Below are 20993 nucleotides of genomic sequence, written 5' to 3'. Positions count from 1 at the left end.
TGCCTGGAGGCTAGTGCTGTTCAAGCTTGGCCAGTGTCCAGACCTGCAGTCAGGCAGGGAGGACTGCAAATGTCTGAGACTCTGTGTGAAGGCCAGAAGGGCGTGTTTATACCTGTAAGAGACAGGACTGGGACTACAAGAGACTGTTACATTATAATCAGGGTTCAAGCATAAGGGGCTAGGTTGTGTATTAATTTTGTTCCTGAGAGCTGACAGTCAAGCACAACTTATTTTCATTCTAACCTGGAAAGCTGTGTGTGGATCTTTATTATGCACCTACTCACTGCACCACTGCCCTCTCTACTGAGCTAATTACCCCAGATATATCACAATATTTTTTATATTATATATACACACATATATACATACACACACACACAAAGACACATACATACATATATATATCCGTATTCAATTTGGAGCGAAAAGCCAAGATCGGCGAAAAATTTCACCAATGACGTCATTTCGCCAGGCGAAAAAGTATCGCCGTATTCAATTTGATAAGACTTTCCGTAAAGTCAATGCAATGTAATAAGCAAAACTTTTTCGCCTATGTATAGCAGGCAGAAAAAAGTGCAGAATTGGGGTTTTGGGGTGCAACATTGCAGGAACCCCCGTGCAGCCTTCAGACAGTCCCCTAAAGGTAAGCTGTGTCAAAAAAATTATAAAAAAAGACTTGCGAACACACCAAATTTTTACTTTAATTTTGGGGGTGAAAAAAAAAAAGTTGGGAGACAAAGTTAAAAACTAGCGAACTAGACTCCAGGGGGGATCCCCATGTATGCCCCAGGTGTTTTTTTGATTGCAGATGTTTGTGGTAGGTAGATTTTTTACGTATTTTAAAACGATACTTTAGTAACTTTAAAATATGCTACCCCCCATATTCAGATACCCAAAATTTGCAGGAGCTAGTTAATTTCTCCACAAAATAAAACAAAATGCTATTCTTCACCACTTATGAAAATACGCAAAACAGCGCCTATTGAGACCATTGAAAAACATCAAATACCTTCAGCAGGCCAATTCGGGGGTATCCATAGTGATCCCCCATGTCAGTGCATCTTTTGGGGGGTGCCAGGCTGATTACCCCATTTTGGAGAGGACTTTACGCCTGTTCAAGTATCGTCGGGTGCCACTTTCATATTGAATAAGAGGGATCGCGGGGACACGCGAAAGTTTCCGCATTCCAAAACACTCGATGTAGGCGAAAAGTCCACCAGGCAAAAAAGTATCTCGGGTGCGAAACATATTGAATACGGGCCATAGTTGCAAAGTACTTCCGGAATGAAGTGTTTTGTAAAATATATTGGTGGACAGTATTTACAGCCAAAATAAAATTGAGAGAATTATTCAAATTCCTAGTTTCTTATCCAATTGTAAATAATTGTTAGAGCAATAAGTGTGTGCGTATGTGTATAGAGGGGGGACAGTGGTGGTGTCAGGACAGTTTCTGAGTGCACTCTAGGTGGCACTGCTGCCAACTGAATGAAGAAAACACCACCACCAGACCAAAAATTCGGATTGCCATCACGAGATAGAAAACAAAAATGCTTTTATGATTTCATAGAAAAAAATGTATATGTTAGCACATATAATTCAGGCGCATATGGATAATAAATCTAAATATAGATGGATAACAATGTATAAAAGCTGCTCCTAAGAGTATTGTATCTGTAAATACACTTAATGAAACAAAACAAAAAAGTATAAATCTGGATAAGCGTCACTAAATGGATATATATCAATAATCTAAATTATATTCTAAAGCTTATGACTGAATCCAGACAAGGAGCGCTATATAAACAATTTATTGTATGACATAAAAAGACAAGGAATGAATAAAAATATGTAAAAAACACACACAAAACAAAATAAAATTACATAAGCTGGTTCTATGATGGTTATACAAAGGTCGCAACAGATACACCCCTGCAGAAGGTGCCTCTGTTGTCCTGTGTTAAATGCAGTACTGTTATGTTGTAATTCCACAATCAGTATCAGCCTCCAAAGGCATAATCAATAGTGTGAATGATCCTTCACACATACAGGTTATAGGTCTAGTATGGTTCTTGCTCCATGTGACCAAGAGTGGTCCCCGTTTGTGTTAGGTGCGGAATCACAAACTGTAACACTTAGTAATAAACTTTTAGTGCTGATATGCCAGTAGATACCCGGATAAAGAAGAACACTTGTATGGTGCGTTGTAGAAAGTCACTTATGCACGAGTTCACTCGTAAGGACTCACAGTCCTATTTAAAACAGCACTGTCTTTGCGCACAGAAAAGGGAGGATAATGGAGACAAATTGATATATTTTAGTCTCAGTAGTAATACATTACCGCCGGCCGGCTATGGTATACTGATCCGTCAGTTATGCATACAGGTCCCGGACCTTGCTCCCACAGGTGTTCTAGTTCTGGCGGCGGCGGGTGATATCTATGTATGAACTCCCGGAATTGGCTCAGCCGTTCAGCAATCACGAGCCCGCTCGTTCTTTCAAAGTGTTAGAGAACCAGCTGATGATAAATGTACATTTATCATCCTATAACCTGTATGTGTGAAGGATCATTCACACTATTGATTATGCCTTTGGAGGCTGATACTGATTGTGGAATTACAACATAACAGTACTGCATTTAACACAGGACAACAGAGGCACCTTCTGCAGGGGTGTATCTGTTGCGACCTTTGTATAACCATCATAGAACCAGCTTATGTAATTTTATTTTGTGTGTGTTTTTTACATATTTTTATTCATTCCTTGTCTTTTTATGTCATACAATAAATTGTTTATATAGCGCTCCTTGTCTGGATTCAGTCATAAGTTTTATGATTTCATGCCTTCCAAACACAAAAGTAAAAAAAAAAAAAAAAAAGCAAAACAAACATAAAAATATGCAAGTCAGGCCCAAATTATCCACTTATTTACCTATTAATATGCATGCTAATTTTAAAACACATGATACTCCACTTTATTCAGTTAGCTATTAATATACTGAGAAACATTTCCCGTTTTGAAGTAAAACAATAGCCCCAGTTGTGTTTTGTTATTACTTCAAATGGGAAGTATATCAGAACATCGTTTCCATCTGACCTTTAATAAATAACTTTTAAAACAAGCCTTATCTCATTTATTGCTATACATATCAATAAATTCCCAACCCTTTGCCCCCAAATACACATGGCTCTATGTACCAAACTATACAAGGCAAAATACTGTTACGGTTATTCATTGTATTTGCGAAGTTTTAGAATTGTTCTAATTAATACTGGTGATGTCTAGGCAATCTACATACATTGGCCAATCCATGGGCGACCAAACTGGATGGATGTGGTCACTTGCTACTCAAGACTAGGGATGAATATAAAATGGCAGATAAGTAGAACATATATTTTACATTCTTAGCACCTGCTTAGTTCTAGCTGACATATTATACAATATGTATGCACAGGCCTTGCTCCTCTTTAAGGTATCATTATACTAAAGTAACTACAACAGTGCTATCACCAGAATGTTTTGTAATTCCACCATATTGTAACCTCAATGCCTTTCCAGAGTCATATATTGTATTGTAACCCACCTTAGGAGAGGAGTCCTGTTTGAAAGAGGCTAAACTACTCATATGTTGGAAAACGTCTTCCTTACAATCTTCCTCCATCTTACTGTAGGCTCCTGGAGAAACTTGCACCTTTAAGGACAGACTACAACATAGGACATAAAAAGAGTTACAGTCAAACAGTGTTATTTACTAACAAGGTGCACTTATGCAGGATATTACTGTAGTCAGACAACCTAGCATGCACCAGATTAGTTAAAGTTAATTGCTCACTGGCTATTATTGGTTACTGGAAAAAAGAGAGAGAGAGAGAGAGAGAGAGAGAGAGAAAGAAAGTGGAGCAAGATAAGTACCAACCAATCAGCTCCTAAGTGTCATTTTTCAACACAGCCTTTGACATGGCAGTTAGGAGCTGATCGGCTGGTACTTATCCTACCCCACTTTCTCCCTCTACAAGGCTTAATGAATAGACCCTCAAGTGTGATAGTTAACCATTATATCACCATCACAGTATACTCAAGCTTCCGGTTTATTTCTGCAGCAAACACATTAATGTACATTAAGACATAAGCAAATAATTCAACCATTTCAATGCACCTGGAAAATAAGTAGGAAGATTAGAAACAGGCCACTGACTAAGTTGCCTGGAAAATATTAATAGCGAAGTAAAGTGTGGGCATAGTAGACACTTTGTCCTAAATTATTTCTTGGCAGGACCAAGCATTTCAACCATTCCCTAGTCATTTGTGGGCACTGAAGAACTTGCAGGGTAAATTACCATAGCAGTTGTTTTATTAATAAATACAAATTCACCACTGACAGCCAAACAGCACTGAATATTCTAGAATAGAAATAAATTAAGATTGGCTGAATTCTACTTAGAAATAGGGTATAATTCCCCAATTATACCCTATAAAAAAGTTAACAATTACTGTAAAAGGAAATAAAAAATAACTAGTAAATGAAAACATTAAACTATACAGCAGAGTAGAAGGCTGCCCAGTATTTACTACAGTCTCCAATGCACATGGTATCCGGGCATGTACTGGAACGTGTTTGCTCTCTCAGTTCTGCAGAGCATTACTCCATATTAACACTTTCACATTTGCATGGAGTCTGACAAGTCAAGCATTGCTGGTATAAAAGTGGTGAGAGTGCAAAAGCCTCCCACAGTAGGGAAGGCAGGGAGAGGCCACTCAGCAGGGGGCAGAGGAAACAGAACAATGGACGGACAAACCAACAAAGGAAGTATGACAAGGACACAATGGGGCATTGTAATAGTGTTCCGCTGCCAGGAACCTGCATACTCACAGACATATATCATCCAACCACATATACCTACAATACATTCCTCTCACACCTATATTTATATCTAAACTAATGACAGATACAAACACAACCATAGCAGCTCCATAGAAATACATGTACATTTATATCCCTCATAAATCTCTGATCAGGTCTATATACATTACCGTTGCTATCTTATAATCTTATTTGCTTGTACCTCCCTTCCTCTCTCCCTCTTCTTCGTTCTCTCCATTTTTCTCTCCCTCCCCCTACCAATCAGGTCTGTTCCTGCCCTGCAGGTTGCTGTGGGGACTCTGCCTTTGCTAAGGATGGTATTGTTAGAGTACAATGACTGCCCCCACCCTCACTCCACGCACTCAGCCTCTCCCACATTCCTCACACTCGGCCGCTGATCACCAGGGAAGGGAAAACACAAGGGACAATATAGAACAACCTTGTTAATAACTGCATTAAAAAAAAAAAAACAACAACTTGTATTCTTCTCTTGCTCAAAGCAATGGTGTTTACTTTCCTGATCTGTAAATTATTCTCTGTGCTGTATACCTGTAAACCAATAGTATCTGTGTGTTCACAAAGTCTCTCCAAATTCACACTGGGATTTTATTAAATAGCAGATTATTATTATTATTAATGATTTAATCAAGATTAGTTTTCGCTGCAGGCAAAAGTTATAGAAATAAGTGGAAAGGTGTGCATATACTGTAACGATGGGCATTTGGCTGTGTAGTATACAACCGGTGAACACACCACTCCTTGATTGCCTCCATTTTTGTATTTATAGGTCAGTCAGAATACACATGCGTGATCAAATTAACTCAGCTAAAAAGGCAATGCAAAAACATGCTTTACGTGGGCAGGGAAGCATCATTTTCCCAGGCACTTAGATTGTATTCTGCAATTCAAAAAGTCTTTATACCACAAAATGGTAACACACACATAGAACACTTCACATGTTCCACGGGTGTCCTCAATGTTCTAAAAAGAAATGCGGTGCTAGCTAAAACCATAACAACATGTGTGTACAAATGCATTCATACACCATATGCTGATCTGTTGTTTTAGGTTACTGGGTGCATTTACTGAACAAACAAATAAAAAACAGGCAGAAGTGACAGATGAAGCTGCATACAAGCAATCATCTGCTTACAGCCTCAGAACTCATGGGATACTTGTAGGGAGATACTCTTGTATATAATGTTACTAATGTAATCACCATGTCATGAAGTTTTGGAATAAATATTTGTGAATGTAGTTGATGAACTAGAACTCTTACTAGAAAAGGGTTTAGTGAAGAGGATATGAAATTATATCATAATATGGTATTCTATGTATAAGCGCTTTCTCAAAAGTACTTGCATACTAGTTATGGGGGGAAAAAAAGAGGCTAGGAACATAATAGGAAAGAGGATGACAAGCTGAACACAATCAGGATGAATACACCCTTGGTGCCATTTTACACCCAAAGAACACTTTCTTGTGGTTAATGTCCATTTATTAGGCGTGATCTATACAGATCAATTAACTATTTTGCATTATGTGAGTGGGTGAATACACAATCAAGAATGTAAAAGCAGCGTTTTATGTGTGTGCGCACGCACATTCCAGGGCGCCATTTATTACAGTTCAATTTAGTCAAGATTCAATAATTGTACACCTAATTTCAGCTTTATAAAACTAAGAGAGGTTGCAAGTCACAATGATTTGCATCTATAGACTGTAGCCGGATTAAACAAACATTTTCATATGCAACGCAAATCTGTTCCTGAACAGGGTCATATTTCTATTACCTTTCCTCCTGTGTGTGCCCAGCACACCATTTTAATTCTTCCTTTGCATCTAATGGATCCATTCAAGCAGACACTGCAGGAGACAAATAATTTTAAGTTAGATACAGAAGAGAGAATACATTATAGTATGGCTTAAAGAGAAAAATACAAGCTTAAACTTAACTTCCTTAATAGTTTAGATAAAGACGCCGGAATCCCGACAGCTACCTTCCCCATCGCAAGTATAGCGGGGCACATTAGCTGTTAGCCAGGAGGGGGTGTAAGAATTAGGCTTTGGGGGGGATGGGGGAGGTTAGGCACCACCAGGAGGGGGGGTTCGCACCAAGGAGGGACGGTTCGGTTTAGGCACCAAGGGGGGATTAGGGTTAGCAAAATTATCCGACCCCAGTCGGGATACTGAGTATCAGGATACACCCGGCTGATACACATGGCTACAGGGAGAGCCGGAGCTTTACACAGACACAAATATAAATATATATATACACACACACACACACACACACACACACACACACACACACACACACAAACATACACACTCTACCCTCTTGTGCTTCTCCCTACTGTAATTTAATTTATCTCTTACTCCCTACTAGGGCAAGCAACACTCGGCTGCTTATGTGGGCGTAATGGTCGCTAATATAGCAATGTTTATTATACATGTCCATGTCCTGCTTTGTATGGTATTGTAAGTCACTGGTTACTTATTTGTTCATGTACTTTGTAAGGTGCTTCGGAACACTTTTGGCACCATATAAATAAATAATAATTATAATCATAATAATAATAATGAGGCGGCACTTGTTATCAATAAAAAGCAAGACTGGCAGCAGGCAGAATAGAGTTTCCAGCGTTTCAATGTTTACCTCATATGCCGTTTATTTTGGATTCTGCTTGTTGGAGTACCTCAGGAGGGCACCTTTATTAACTGGAGTGCCTCCTTTGTGTATGTCATATATATTTTTTATTATTGTTTTCACCTCAAACTTTATAACATTATTATAGGTGTTGGATGCTAATCATTAAGATATTGAAATAACTAAAATTAGACAAAGGACTACCTCGGAATTACAACATATCACCAACAAATTGCCGCCTTCTTTTGCATACTTGGATAACTGTGGTAATTCTAGAGCTAATACATGCCGACGAGCACTGACCCCCAGGTATGCGTGCATTTCTCAGTCCAAGACCAATCCTCCCGCCGCCCCCGGCTTCTCTGGCGACTCTAGATAACCTCGGGCCGATCACATGTCCCCGTTTTGATAAATAATAAAAATTAAAAATATTTCGCTAATCCATTTTAAGGAGTCAAAGGTTATTTTTTAGATTAACCAGTGCTACTGAATTGTTAATGGATATATAATAATTATGAGATTCAATATAATTATAATTTGTTCTGTGAGTGCCCCGATATAGGAATACTTTTTTCTTTTGTGTTTTTGAATGTTTATTCATATTCCTGGGTGCACCTCCCCACTGTCAGTGTAGTAATAATATATTTGACTGTACTCATTAGGGAAAAGGATAAATGAAGTATTAATTGCTGTTCTGTGCGGATAGCATTCTCTTTTTGGTATAGCAGTAAAAACTGTCCAGCTTTCTTTTAACACCCGAATTAGATGTTTTCTAATCTGTCTCAACATTTTAAATTTGCAGGGAGACCTCTGTCTGCTAACATACATAATTGCACCTTCTAGTTGGATTATACAACTTTAAATGAGGACTTATGTTATAATCATTTTTTAATATAGATATAATTCTAAATTAATATTTTATGTCCTGGTAATCACAATAAGTACTTTGATAGGTAATGTATATACTGGAACGGTGTCATTATTTTGTATAGACAACAATGCATAATAACAAGCAGTTATATACAATACTTGTTATATATTTATACATAAGCTCTAGCAGATAAAGTGTGTTGTTTATGCCATATTTTAATTTGTATCATAAATGTTTATCTACCTCTCTATGTCTCCCCATTACACATTGTATAAATGAGTATGTATGTAGAATCTATTATAATTCACTGTATAAAAGCTTTTAAAGTTACAATTCACTGATAATGATGATTAATAGAGTGTTGCTTCAAGCTACAAAGTTTTCTTTGTAAGAGGGGTTTTTCCAGTGCACTTAATTGTACATATAGCGGGGAGAGTCCATTCTCCATAATTTGCAGCTGCGATGTTCAGTAGAATATGGTAGCCTAACAGTGCACAGTTCTATGTAGTTATTTTATAGAGTGGTCGGCATACAATGAGAATGCATTTATCACATTGACATTCAGGTAAATTGTAAGAGGATACCGTTGACTATGGAACTAAATCAAATATAATCAGATACATTCAGATGCATGTTTTTCTCTCTTTAAAAAGTGCCATATGTATTTTCTCCCCTCACAGCAGTTAAAGTAACATAGAAAATAAAGCATTTACTTTCCATGCCTGTACTAGCTCATTCATAGACATTTTTTTTTTAAAGAAGTTGAGTAGCCTATTTGAAGCGTATATGAAGCATCAAAGCATCTCAGATACTGGGTTCATTATTAGAAATACTGTGTGCAATTTAGCTCCTAAGTGCAATAATACTGTCTTTAAAGTAAATTCATTGTACAAGGAGAGACACACCGGAGAAAGAAAGGACCATTACCTCATTTAGGGTTAGCTACTCCTTACAGTGGTATAGAATTATTGAATTATCAGCAATATTGAAATATCAGCAAAGAGACCAGGTTCCTCCACTAATGTAATTTCTAAACTACTAAACTGTGGTTACACTGGAAGATGATTGGAAGTCAAAAAGCAAAGTGACCTAACCAACTGTAGATACTTGTCTGGCAGGACAAGAACTACTAAAAACAATTATTCACAAAAATCAAATAACCAAACAGCATGTTTTTGGAAAACAGACTTGAATTACCTGAGACTGTTTTTGATAAACCCTTACCTACAAATCTCTGCAGATGAGACCAGATATTCTGTTTACTGCCGAGAATGGATTCAAGTATTTTTACAATAATTTTTTCCTCCCTTGTTTTGTACACCACTAGATGCTGACGTCAAAAGCAAAGGTATCGCATACCGCATCACTACTTATTTGTCAAATATACTTAAATAGTGAGTCCGTAGACAAATTTATTCTCATTGCCTATCCCACCATAGATCTGGTCCTACCTATAAAGAGGAAGGAAGTGGGGACTGAATTGATTCTAATCAATTTTCTATTTTTCACCCCTTTCAAAAGTGTATTTTTCCATGCCAAGATTAAATCTACAATCAGCAGTAATGCAGAGTATGGGAGAAGCTGCAACAACTGAAAGTACTGCCTTTGAGGTTAGAATATTAAGAAACTTCCAGTAGACACAATGCTACCTTGCGACTCTGCTACCTCTTAATTAGAAAAATACCGTTATTGTAATATAAAACTAGATATTAGAGATTATTATTTTATTAACAAGAGAACATCAATGGGTGAGATTGCTATACAGCAGGGGTGGGGAACCTCCGGCCCGCGGGCCGTATATGACCCGCAAGGTGAAATCATCCGGCCCGGCCGGCTGTCAGCGGCAGCAGCATAATCAGTGTAGTGTCAGCGGCGGCAGGTAGCGCAGCGGGAATGTCAGGATTGTCATCGGCGGCAGGTAGAGCAGCGGGGGAGAGGGGATGTCAGGATTGTCATCGGCGGCTGGTAGCCAATGACAGCCCTGACACACCCCTTCGCCCCGCTGCGCTATCAGCGGCGGCAGGTAGCACAGCGGGGGGAGGGTGTGTGTGTCAGGGCTGTCATCAGCTATCAGTGGCGGGAGGTAGCACAGCGGTGGAGGGTGTCAGGGCTGTCATCGGGCGGATTAGTGCAGGGGCTCTCTCCCTATCAGCGGCGGCAGGTAGCACAGGGGGGGGAGGGTGTGTGTGTCAGGGCTGTCATCAGCTATCAGCGGCGGGAGGTAGTGCAGCGGTGGATGGTATCAGGGCTGTCATCAGGCGGATTAGTGCAGGGGCTCTCTCTCCATCAGCGGTGGCAGGTAGCACAGGAGGGGGGGGGGGGGATCAGGGTGTCAGGGCATTGAGTGGCATGCAGGGCTCTGTCCCCATCAGTGGAGCGCACAAGGGGGGGGGATCAGGGCTGTCATATGGCAGCCATTGAGCTGGTTAGTGATTGGGCGTGCAGGGTCTCACCCTAACAGCGTGGGCAAGCAGGCAGTGGTGGCACAGCAGGGGGTGTGTACAGTCAGTGCTGTCATCAGGCTGGTTAGGACTGAGAGGACCCCAGGGCTGCCTTATCAATCTGCCTGTCACACATCCATAGGGATTGCCCCTCCAGACTCTGCCTGGCAACATACCAAAAAGAAGCAGTTACTTACAGCCATCGCATTAAGGGTGAGTTAATAACGTTTTTAACCAAATATAGGAGGCAAATTTAAGTTAATAATTTTGTATGGCCCCCGAATGATTTTCTAAAAATCAAAATGGCCCTTGGCAGAAAAAAGGTTCCCCACCCCTGCTATACAGTATCACAAAATAGAATTTACAGTAATACAGCCGCTTTGTATAACAGTTGGCCTATAATCTCTGCTCTTCCCATAGAACTGGCTCAGGAGCAGTAACAAAATGAAATCCCAAATTTCCTACTTCCCAAAACAGCTGGAAATTCTGCAATGTGTGTGCAGTGGAAATGTAAGAAATCTAATGTTCTCATTAGTGAGAATATCATAAATTTGCTTTAGGTTACATGTATTGAGTTATTTCACATTTTACATCATGTATAGATGGGATGGGGTTTAGGAGTTAGGATTAGGCACTAGGAGGGGAGGTTAGGTTCAGGCACCGGGGAGGGAGGGTTAGGGTAGGCAGAGAGGGAGGGTTAGGACACCTACCGACAGGTGTCAGTATCCTAACCCATGTCGGGATGCCGGTGTCGGGATTCTGACCGCCGGGATACCAAGCGCCGGCATCCTGTACAGATTACAGGATGACAGTGTGCAATACTCAATATAAAAAACTATTAATAACATACGTAAACATTCCCATGCCATAGTAGAACTCGTGATGTTTAACATTGTATTTACATAAATTATGTAGCTCAGAGTTATGTTGGGCACTCCCCTGTTCGATATATAGTTTGGACAACATACAATATATCGTTAGTGCATCGTCAGGTGTGCACACCAGATATGTCTGTGAACTACATAGTTCACAGACATATCAGGATGGCCCTGCAGCACAGCCAATCCAGATATACATCATGCAGATATATTGATATGTCTGGCTGTGTGTACGGGCAACCCGGTGACTGCCCATACACTGGCCGCAGCAACCACCAACACTGACAGCACAACTAGGCGGGCAAATTTAAATGCCTTTCCAGTTGTGATGTCTGGCCAGACATATAGGGTTACAAAATAGGCCACTCGGTCTGTGCGTCAGCAGCTCAGCCACTCAAGTGTGCATCCAGCTTTATGTGATGTCAGTGGGAGTGCTTTTGGCTCTGAAAAAAAGCACTCCAGGGCTTGCGGCAGACGAGACCCTACCACAAGGGTCTCGTCGCAAGCCCGATGGTTGCGATGGTCTTGACCATCGCGACCATCATTTTGGCCGCTCGCTATAGCTGTGGGTGGTCACCCACAGCTATGCGAGCGGCCAGGAGGCCGCTCCAAAAAGTAAGAGGGCTGGCCCTGATTCAGAGCGAGCGCTCTGTCAGAGCGTCCGGCTCTGAATCAGGGCCTGATGTCGGTCACTTAAATTTTATATCAACCTGATATATCAATAAACCAAGATTTACGTAGCATTCCCTGAATGTTTTGAGTACATTTTTTTCTTAATCTACAAGAAAGTGTTACATCAGCTTTGACGACTTTAAATTTACTTCTTACTGAAAAACAAGCGAGGTAAATGACTGTCAATCAAAAGTGGTGATGTGTAAACATGACTAAATCCTCAGTTTAATGCATATGTGAATTTATATACCGCTTTGTTTTCCTGGCACAGTTTGTGCATTTTCTTCCAGATCTATGTATCAATAATAGTAATAAATCCCAGGCAGGTTTGTCTAAAATGTAAACATAGCCGAAGTAAAACATTTGCTATCCAGCTGCATAACTGCCCTAGTAACTCTTTACAGACTCTACCCGCACTGTGACCTGTAGAAGCGAGGGAGCTTTGTAGCTACACAACAGATGAGGTTGCTCCTTTGATGGTCATCCACGCGTGAGGCTTTGATTTTAATCCACCTACTTGTAAAGTTCCCAGCTCCTTTCATCTACCAGCACCTCAGCTCCCAGGTCTATAAAGTTTCAATAATGTCATCACATTTACTTAAAAAATTTACAACCCCGGTAAAATAGATTGAATCCAGCTTCAGTTCCTAGTTTCGGGAAATTTCACTGAACTGTTTTTTTTCATGTTGATTTTTTAATACAAATTATTAAAGAAGCTGCTTGTTTGAACGGCAATAACTACACTACCACCAAACGGTTTGATAATCTAATAACTAGACAACCTTTTCACCCAAATGGAAGGGTATTTATTGTAATCATATGGTTAAAATGTATCAACCGTACAACTTCCCTAAACAAAGAATAAAAATTATGTGTACGTGTCCAGTTTTGGATTCAACAGTATATCTGTATTTCTATAGACAGCGCACGACCATGTGCAGCTCTATTAGTGGCATTTGTAGAAGTGTTCTGCAAAAGAAAACCCTGTATTTATAATGCAGTGTGCACTGGGAAATAGGTATAGCATATCCAAATTAGGAGCAGAGCTTATGGATGGTACTCATGGTTGTCATAATGACAAAAATAAACAGCACACAGAAGAAAGAAAAGAAAACCGCAAGCACCAATACTACATTTTTCCTAGGTTAGGTTAGTACTGGTGTAGGAGAAACGCAATTAGCTAATAGGGAGACATTGCGAGAAACTATTGCTGCAGTTTTCATAAACAGGCTTTTTAGTCCATTTTTAGTAGCTCTAATTTTGCAGAAAAGAAAATCAGCAAATGTAAATATTTTTATTTGTAATCATGCAGTTCAGTGTCCTAAAATATTATATGTGTCTTTACTATTACACCAGTTGTTTCCAACTCCAATTCTCAAGTAACCACAACAGGTCATGTTTTCAGGTTTTCTGTCTGTGAAAAGGGGGAAATTCAAGTAGCCCCGATAACTTAACAGGAGTGAAAAAGAGAGGTAGCCTTGGGCTTTAATCGCCCAAGGCTATTCAGTTAGGCTCCCTTTTTCATATACCTTATACCGTTCATATTTCTTATACCTTTGTTAATGCCTGTTTAATTGACAAGCGTTAACACACAGAATCAGTGAAAAGTTCAGAGATTCCTGGCAACCGTTAATCACTTATACCCCTTTTACACCGACCTGAAAATCCCAGGTTTAAGCATGTGAACTTGCATCAACCCGGGATTTTTGTCAGTGAAAATGTATCCACCCAAGTCCATGGACCCGGGATATCCAACTTGGATAGCTTGCAGGGTTGGCCACAGGTCATTCCAGTGTCACCCTGCAGTGTAAACAGCGCAATCCGGGTCACGATGACCCGGATCGTGCAGCATGCTGCCCGATTGGCCGGCTTCAGTGGCGCTTGGAGATTACATCATCTCCAACACCAGAAAGGATGGGTCACTGCAGACCTGGCTCTAGTGTGAACGGTGCCCACTCGGGCATAGCCTGGGTCGGTGTTGCAATGTAGAAAGGGGATCTGTCCCGGTTCTGATACGAGTTGGAAATGTTCCAAATCCCGGGTCAGACCAGGGACTTTGGTGTAACAGGGGTATTAGTTTTCAGGGATTTTTTTCACTTCCTGGCAGTTGTGAAAAAAAATCCTCAATAAGTGCTGCTGGCGGCCTCAGTTTGGGCCCCATGGGATCAATTAGCCCATGGTAAATTACAGCGGCTAATTGAATTCCCCTCCAAGTAACCTGTGCATGATTAAAGAAATTCAGAAAACATGACCTCTTGGGGGTACTTGAAGGAATGGAATTGAAAACTTCTGTATTACACCATGGAGTAATATCAGTCATGTTGGTATTTTAGATATAAATTTAAAAAAGGAAACCCTGTTGTTCTTACAAGTAAAGCAGGTGTGAGGTACATTACAGATATAGTCATGGTAGTGTCTAATATATCAGCCCAAGACAAAGCCAGGTTGGACACTTTATAAATAAACACATGCTTGACGGATATAGCAAAACTATTACTATAATAATATGTAAGCCAGCAAGTTTATGATTTATCATATTATGAATGCTTATAAAAAGAAAATATACTAAGTGTCCAACTGTGTAAACACACGAGAACATTGTCATTGTCACATACCAATTAGTGTAAATTATTTGTAGCTGTAACAAAATGGAATCCATCAAACCAATATGCAGCAAAATGATTGGTCAGAACATTCACAGCTACAGTAGTTCTGAGCATGCTTTAAACCAGTGGTTCCCAAACTTTTTCAAATCATGGCACCTTAGAGTATCAGCATTTTTTCCATGGCACCCCTGGGCCAAAAGTTTCTTATTGAGAAATTTAGCAAAACTGAAATTGTGCTTAAATGTCACCTTTAGGTTCAGTTATGTGGTGGTTGACAGGGCTGCGCTTCTATTTTTCCACATATTTTTTGATTGGCAGTAATTAGCACTGGTTTTGCCTATTCCATTGACTAAAAATAATTTTATTTGGTACTGGACCACCAACCAGAGGCAACCCTACACATTCCCTGAGGCACCCAGTTTGGGAACCACTGCCTTAAACAATAGTTTGACGTCTCTTGGCCCAATAATGTTACTCACTGTTAATAGTGGAATGGATGATAGCATCATTTTAGGGGAGAAAAAAAGAAAATTGGTAATAAAGTAAGACTTTAGTAAAGTGCGACTACTACCATATTGGAGTTTAATTTGGGGCTTAGATAAATGTATATCACTTGGTCTGCAGTGTGAATATATCAACATGGTGCCCAACAGAATGTTCCTCTAAAGACATATTTAATCTGGTTTCTGTAAAGCTTCATAAAAATGAGCTGCCATGACCACAAGCTATTCCCTTTGATGGATATATATATATATATATATATATATTTGTTACACCATAATAACTGTTGAGAGTTGACTCCAAGCTGGGGAGGCATGCACATCCAGGAGGCAGGTCTACTCACTCGGGAGTCCGGGAGAGCTCTCCAAAATTCAGGGGGAGTATGTAATCTAATGATCGCCATCAATGTGTTTATGAGGACATTGACCAATTATGGACAGGTACATATCGCCTTATTATTGCGATCCAGTCATTCTGTCTGATGACTGAACAGTTGCTGTAAACTGACGCTGTTGGGAAGTGAACAAATAGTCCTCCAATTCAATAATTTGGCAACCAGGCTGAGAGGCGAGATTTCATGTTATATGGCCACCATTATGCTTTGTAGCAATCTAACACAGGTATTTCTATTCTACAATGCACATTACATCATTGCTTAATGACCAACCTCTCAATAAAGCAATGTGTGGCCCTCAATGCTACCAGTTGCAATGCTCTCCCCAATATCAATTTACGGGTGTTCCACGGGCATTTTTACATGCCACCCTGCATATCCTGCTGCAGGGGTCTGACGCCAAAACAAAAAGCCAGTCTCTGTACGCTTAAGTTATGGCGACAGGCACAGTAACAGAGACCTCTTCCCCATCTTTAAGAGGCAGGGTGAAGTTTGGATGGTGAATGTTCCATTACAGTGAGGCTAGACAGAGAGTGCAGTCATGCACAGTAAAGGTTGCGTACACACTGGGCGATAAAGTGGACGACTGATCGATAACGATATCGTTATTGTTCAGTCGTCCACTTTATCGTCCATTTTTAACCCCAAAAAGATGAACGATAACGACGAAGCGCGTTCCCGCGGGTCGTTCGTCATTATCGTTCATCGGGCTGACATGCAGGCCAACCTGACGATCTCGTCAGGTTGCAGCATGTCAGGGAATGGGGGAGAGAGCCCGGCGCTGAACAATATCGTTAATGATATCGTTCAGTGGCTGTGCTCAATGTCATGAACGACATTGAGCACAGCCTGCCGGGGACAACACTACATGATATCGCTCAGGGAGCATATCGTGTAGTGTGTACCCACCATAACTAGGTGTACATTGCTGGGCACAATTATATCTGTGTCCAGCCAGCAAATGAATAAATGTCTTTAATCATTTTTAAAGTGTCCAGTCAGGTTACACTGCCCCCACCAGGTACTTGTTAAACATTGAGGCTTGGAGTTGAAATTCATGTATTTCCCCAGGAAAGCCCAGTTTCCTTTCACAATCCAAAAACATACTGTAGTAGATGATTTAGCTTTATAAGAAATTGGTGTGCGCTAGTTTTCTGTGTGTCTATATGTGCTTGTGGTAGGTGTGAATAGGGGATTATAAATCAGATTCCAATGACACAACAAGTGTATATAGTTTCAATAAACCCTTACAAAGACAAAGCCTTTCTGTATCCATTTGACAAATGCCTAACGTCAACATTTGCAAGGGAAAAAAAAAGGTATTATTCATATGACGATGCCTAGCATTTGAGATCATATTGGGCTTGGTTCACTTACTGATAAAGACAGACCAAGCTATAGTACAACTACCATGAACAGACATTGTTTCAGGTCAAGACAATAGGGCCTTTGTTGTTATACTGTTGGACATACACTTGATTGAATATCAAAGGTGAAAACACTTTAACTGTAAATGGGGGTTGTCTGAAGGGCCTGAATATCAAATAGCGTATTACTGTGAAATGGGCTGTACGGTTTAAAACTATACCTGTATATAAGGGCTCTATGCAATTCTGCTAGGAGCTCGTTGCTGTAACCATCTCATGTGTGGAATAAACAATCATGTATACCAAGAGCGGAATGATAGAAGATTGGTATGGCAAGCAAATTCATGAATCATTCTATACATTTATATGTGCTTCAACTTTGTATGACTGTGGTATCACCAAACCCTTGGATTATACTACTGATTATTATATACCTAGGCATAGGCAGTCAGCTATTTATTATTCAATATAATAGTATTATAATGGCCCGTACACACGGGACGATCAGATATCGTTGCCTGATCGTCCTGCATGTGCTGGATGTTCGATATCGAACACCCTGCAACATGCAGCAACCCCCAAACGACATTCCTATAGTAAACAGGCTAACCTGGTCGATATCGCCTGCATGCACGGGCAATGGTCGATATCGACCATCCGCGCCCGCGCATCGACCATCGTTTGGTCTGGCACAGGAACCAGTGGAATTAATAAAATGTGTACAGCACTGCGTAATATGTTGGTGATACCTATGCTGAATTACATATCTTCAGGAAAACCATTCTGTACACCTGAAACATTTTCTGTTGAAATATCACTTTAAACAGTCTATACTATAGCAGAGGTTCCCAAATGCCACCATTACAATCCGTGTTTTAAGGATTTTCCTGCTTAAGTCCAGATGGTTAACTCAAATTGACTGAGGTACTAATTTCTTCACGTGAGCTCAAGCATGGATATCCTTAAAACGTGGACTGTGATGGCGGAGTTTGGGAACCTCTGCTCTATAGTTTAGGACTCCTGGACACATCTTTCAGTCCACTGACACAAGGCTTTTTCACTAAAGCTGGGTACACACTTAACGATGTGTGTACCCAGTGATGCGACGCACGACGGGCCGACATATCAGGCGGTCGGTACATATTACACGATCCGGCGCCCGACAGATTGACTAGCATATAGTGCAAGGGCTGACATAGTGGTTACACATTTGGCCATGTGCACAATATGTGTATACACAACAGTGATGCAAACAAATTTTAAATGAATACATTTCAAATGTTACAGATACAAATGATCAAATATGTAATAGATAGACAGTCATATTTGTATTGCAATAATGTCAAACACTCCCCCTCCTTTCCTCTAACTGGAATATAGAAGGTATAAGCACATGCAGGGCCGTAGCTAGGGTAGTGCGGCCGGGCACCACAGGGCAGGGGGCGCTGTTTGGGCCTGTCAAATTTCTGTTTATTATCATACTTGCTTGTAGCTTCCTCTTATTTCATCCCCAGCATCCCCTGGACTCTCCTATCTCTTCCCTGGCCCTTCCCCATGAAGCAATGGCCCTTTTTTGGGGTGCATTATGTTCCTTTGGAAATATGAGGGGGGCGCCAATGCTCTTTCTGGCACAGGGCACCAAAACGTCTAGTTACGGCTCTGAGCACATGGTCTAGAAGGGATGTCCTGTGACAGCTAGGGAATGCTTCACATCACTATTACATACCTTTACGTACATCCCACCTTAAAATAAAAAAACAGAATATGAAACAAGTCATTTTCCCTACTGCCGACTTACATATGTCATTGTTACACAAACCAGAAGCAGAGTCCACATTTACATGTTTTATAATGCTTGCAGTAATTGTTACCAACACAAGCATACTAGTTTTATAGAACCATATGGATCGTTCTGAATGGAGAGTGATATACACACCTGCCCGGTACATTAGATGTGCACAGTAGAACTAAACGGTCTACTAACTTATCACATGTACTATAGTCTATGCACTGGACAATATCAAAACAATAACACTGCATCTACAGCACTGTGTGGCAAGTTTGTCGTTTTTCATGGAAGCCCTGGTTATTCAGAGCTGCTTCCTGACACACAACAAGGGAACAGGTTCAGTGATTAAAATATAAATATGTATCAAACAAAAAGGTAGGTTTATTAATGGGGGACATAAATGTTTGACCCTAAGGTTGGACACGGCTGTACATATGACAATACGAAATGACAATGAAAGCCATGCTTACATAGAGAGCAGCTACAATGACTACACACAAACTGTATAAAGCATGTAAAGAAAACAAAAGTCACGTGTTATCACACAGAAACAACATTGTGCCATAGACTGAACAACTGCACGATTATTGTGCGAGATATAAAACATGAGCCCATAGGAACTCTCCCCTGCACTGTGTACACAGGGAGGAATTGGTGGTGCAGCAAGGAGGGCAGCACAGAGGTTATACAGTATGGGCGCAGATGAGGGGCATGCAGGGGTTTTTGGAGTTGGCATTGAAAAATAAGGAAAAGTTACCAATCTCCCTAATCACCAGTATTACCGAACACCATTAAGATAAATAGCCATAAAGCTAGCATGAGAGAAATAAGAGTAACTATAAGCGGCAGCTGGGGGCAAATAGGAGCCCCTCCCCTGACATGTTCCCCAGAAAAGACATACTCACTGCTCTTGGAAGTGGTGCCAGGGCTGTGGACAGCCTAATGTTCACTTCTCAACCCAATCCGCACTCTGAACACTGCGGGAGCGACCTACTGTATGTGATCCTGACAGTACGAAAAGTGCTTCACTCATACTCCGCTGACCGCTCACTATACTGCCTCTTCCTTCACCGATCCCGTGGCTGCTGCTGGATATGTGTGTGTGAGAGAGAGGGAGCCTCCTACTGCCTCCTGGGATAATGTAATAGCTGCTTCCTGCCCGCCCCCTGCTGTATATGGTGTACTGTGTGTACGCTGCCTGCCGTGTATTACCAGCAGTCACCATCACATCGCATTGTACATGTACACCCATCATTCGCCATATAGTATATACACACACAATTATACACTACCGCTGTCTGTCTCCCCTGCCCACACCTCATGCTGCCCAGATCTGACAGCGCACCACAGGGCATCTATAAGGCATGCTCATAATCATAACGCCAACGCTTCATCATATCATCATCACATCTATTCCTAGAACTAATTCCCTCATGTCTTTCATTCATAATACATTACATACACACATATGACTGTATTGTTTGTGTCGTGTTCAGTTGTGTCTGCATAGTACTTTGCGTTAATGTCTGGGTGTGTGTCTAGCTAACAATTAACAAAGGACCCGGCGGCAGGAAAACAATGCACAATGGGTCTTTGTGAGGAGGGGTAGATGGTGAAGAAAAGCCCTTTGTTCCTGTGATGTCCATATGATGCTCGCAGACCCTATTACAGGGAGCAGCCGGAAATGGCTCAGTCCTGCTCCGGGGGGAGGGGGCACATTCTTATCCCGTGAGGGACACTTCAAAGGGAAGTGGGGGAGTACTCAGAGGCCCCTATACGCCAAAAATATTATTTAACTATTGTGGTGCTGGTCCAGTCTTGTAAAATATCCGGTTTTGATTTTTTTTTCTATTTTGTGTGTTAGTTTATTCCTAATTGTCTATAAGTTCATACAGCACTACTCAGAGAGAACAAGTAAGCCTTGTTTGTGTGTTAGTGACCTGTGGTGTGCAGTGATTGATATGTG

At 40.8% G+C, this 20993-nt stretch overlaps 1 protein-coding gene across 1 annotated transcript in view; it reads right to left on the bottom strand.

The window, feature by feature from the left end:
* Nucleotides 1-20684, bottom strand: part of SOX13 (SRY-box transcription factor 13) — a 45846-nt gene extending 25162 nt beyond the window's left edge. Inside the window, exons 1-3 of the mRNA XM_088458170.1 lie at nt 19933-20684; nt 6652-6724; nt 3581-3701 (exon numbers count right to left, since the gene is read on the bottom strand). Coding sequence (XP_088314296.1) covers nt 3581-3701; nt 6652-6713 — 183 coding nt within the window. The 5' untranslated portion in view covers nt 6714-6724; nt 19933-20684. The remainder of the gene's footprint in view (nt 1-3580; nt 3702-6651; nt 6725-19932) is intronic.
* Between the last annotated feature and the right edge of the window lie 309 nt (nt 20685-20993).

The sequence above is a fragment of the Taudactylus pleione genome, unplaced genomic scaffold, assembly GCF_031769625.1.
Source record: "Taudactylus pleione unplaced genomic scaffold, aTauple2 ptg000814l, whole genome shotgun sequence".
Taxonomy (NCBI): Eukaryota; Metazoa; Chordata; class Amphibia; order Anura; family Myobatrachidae; genus Taudactylus; species Taudactylus pleione.
This window is presented reverse-complemented; position numbering and strand designations above follow the sequence as displayed.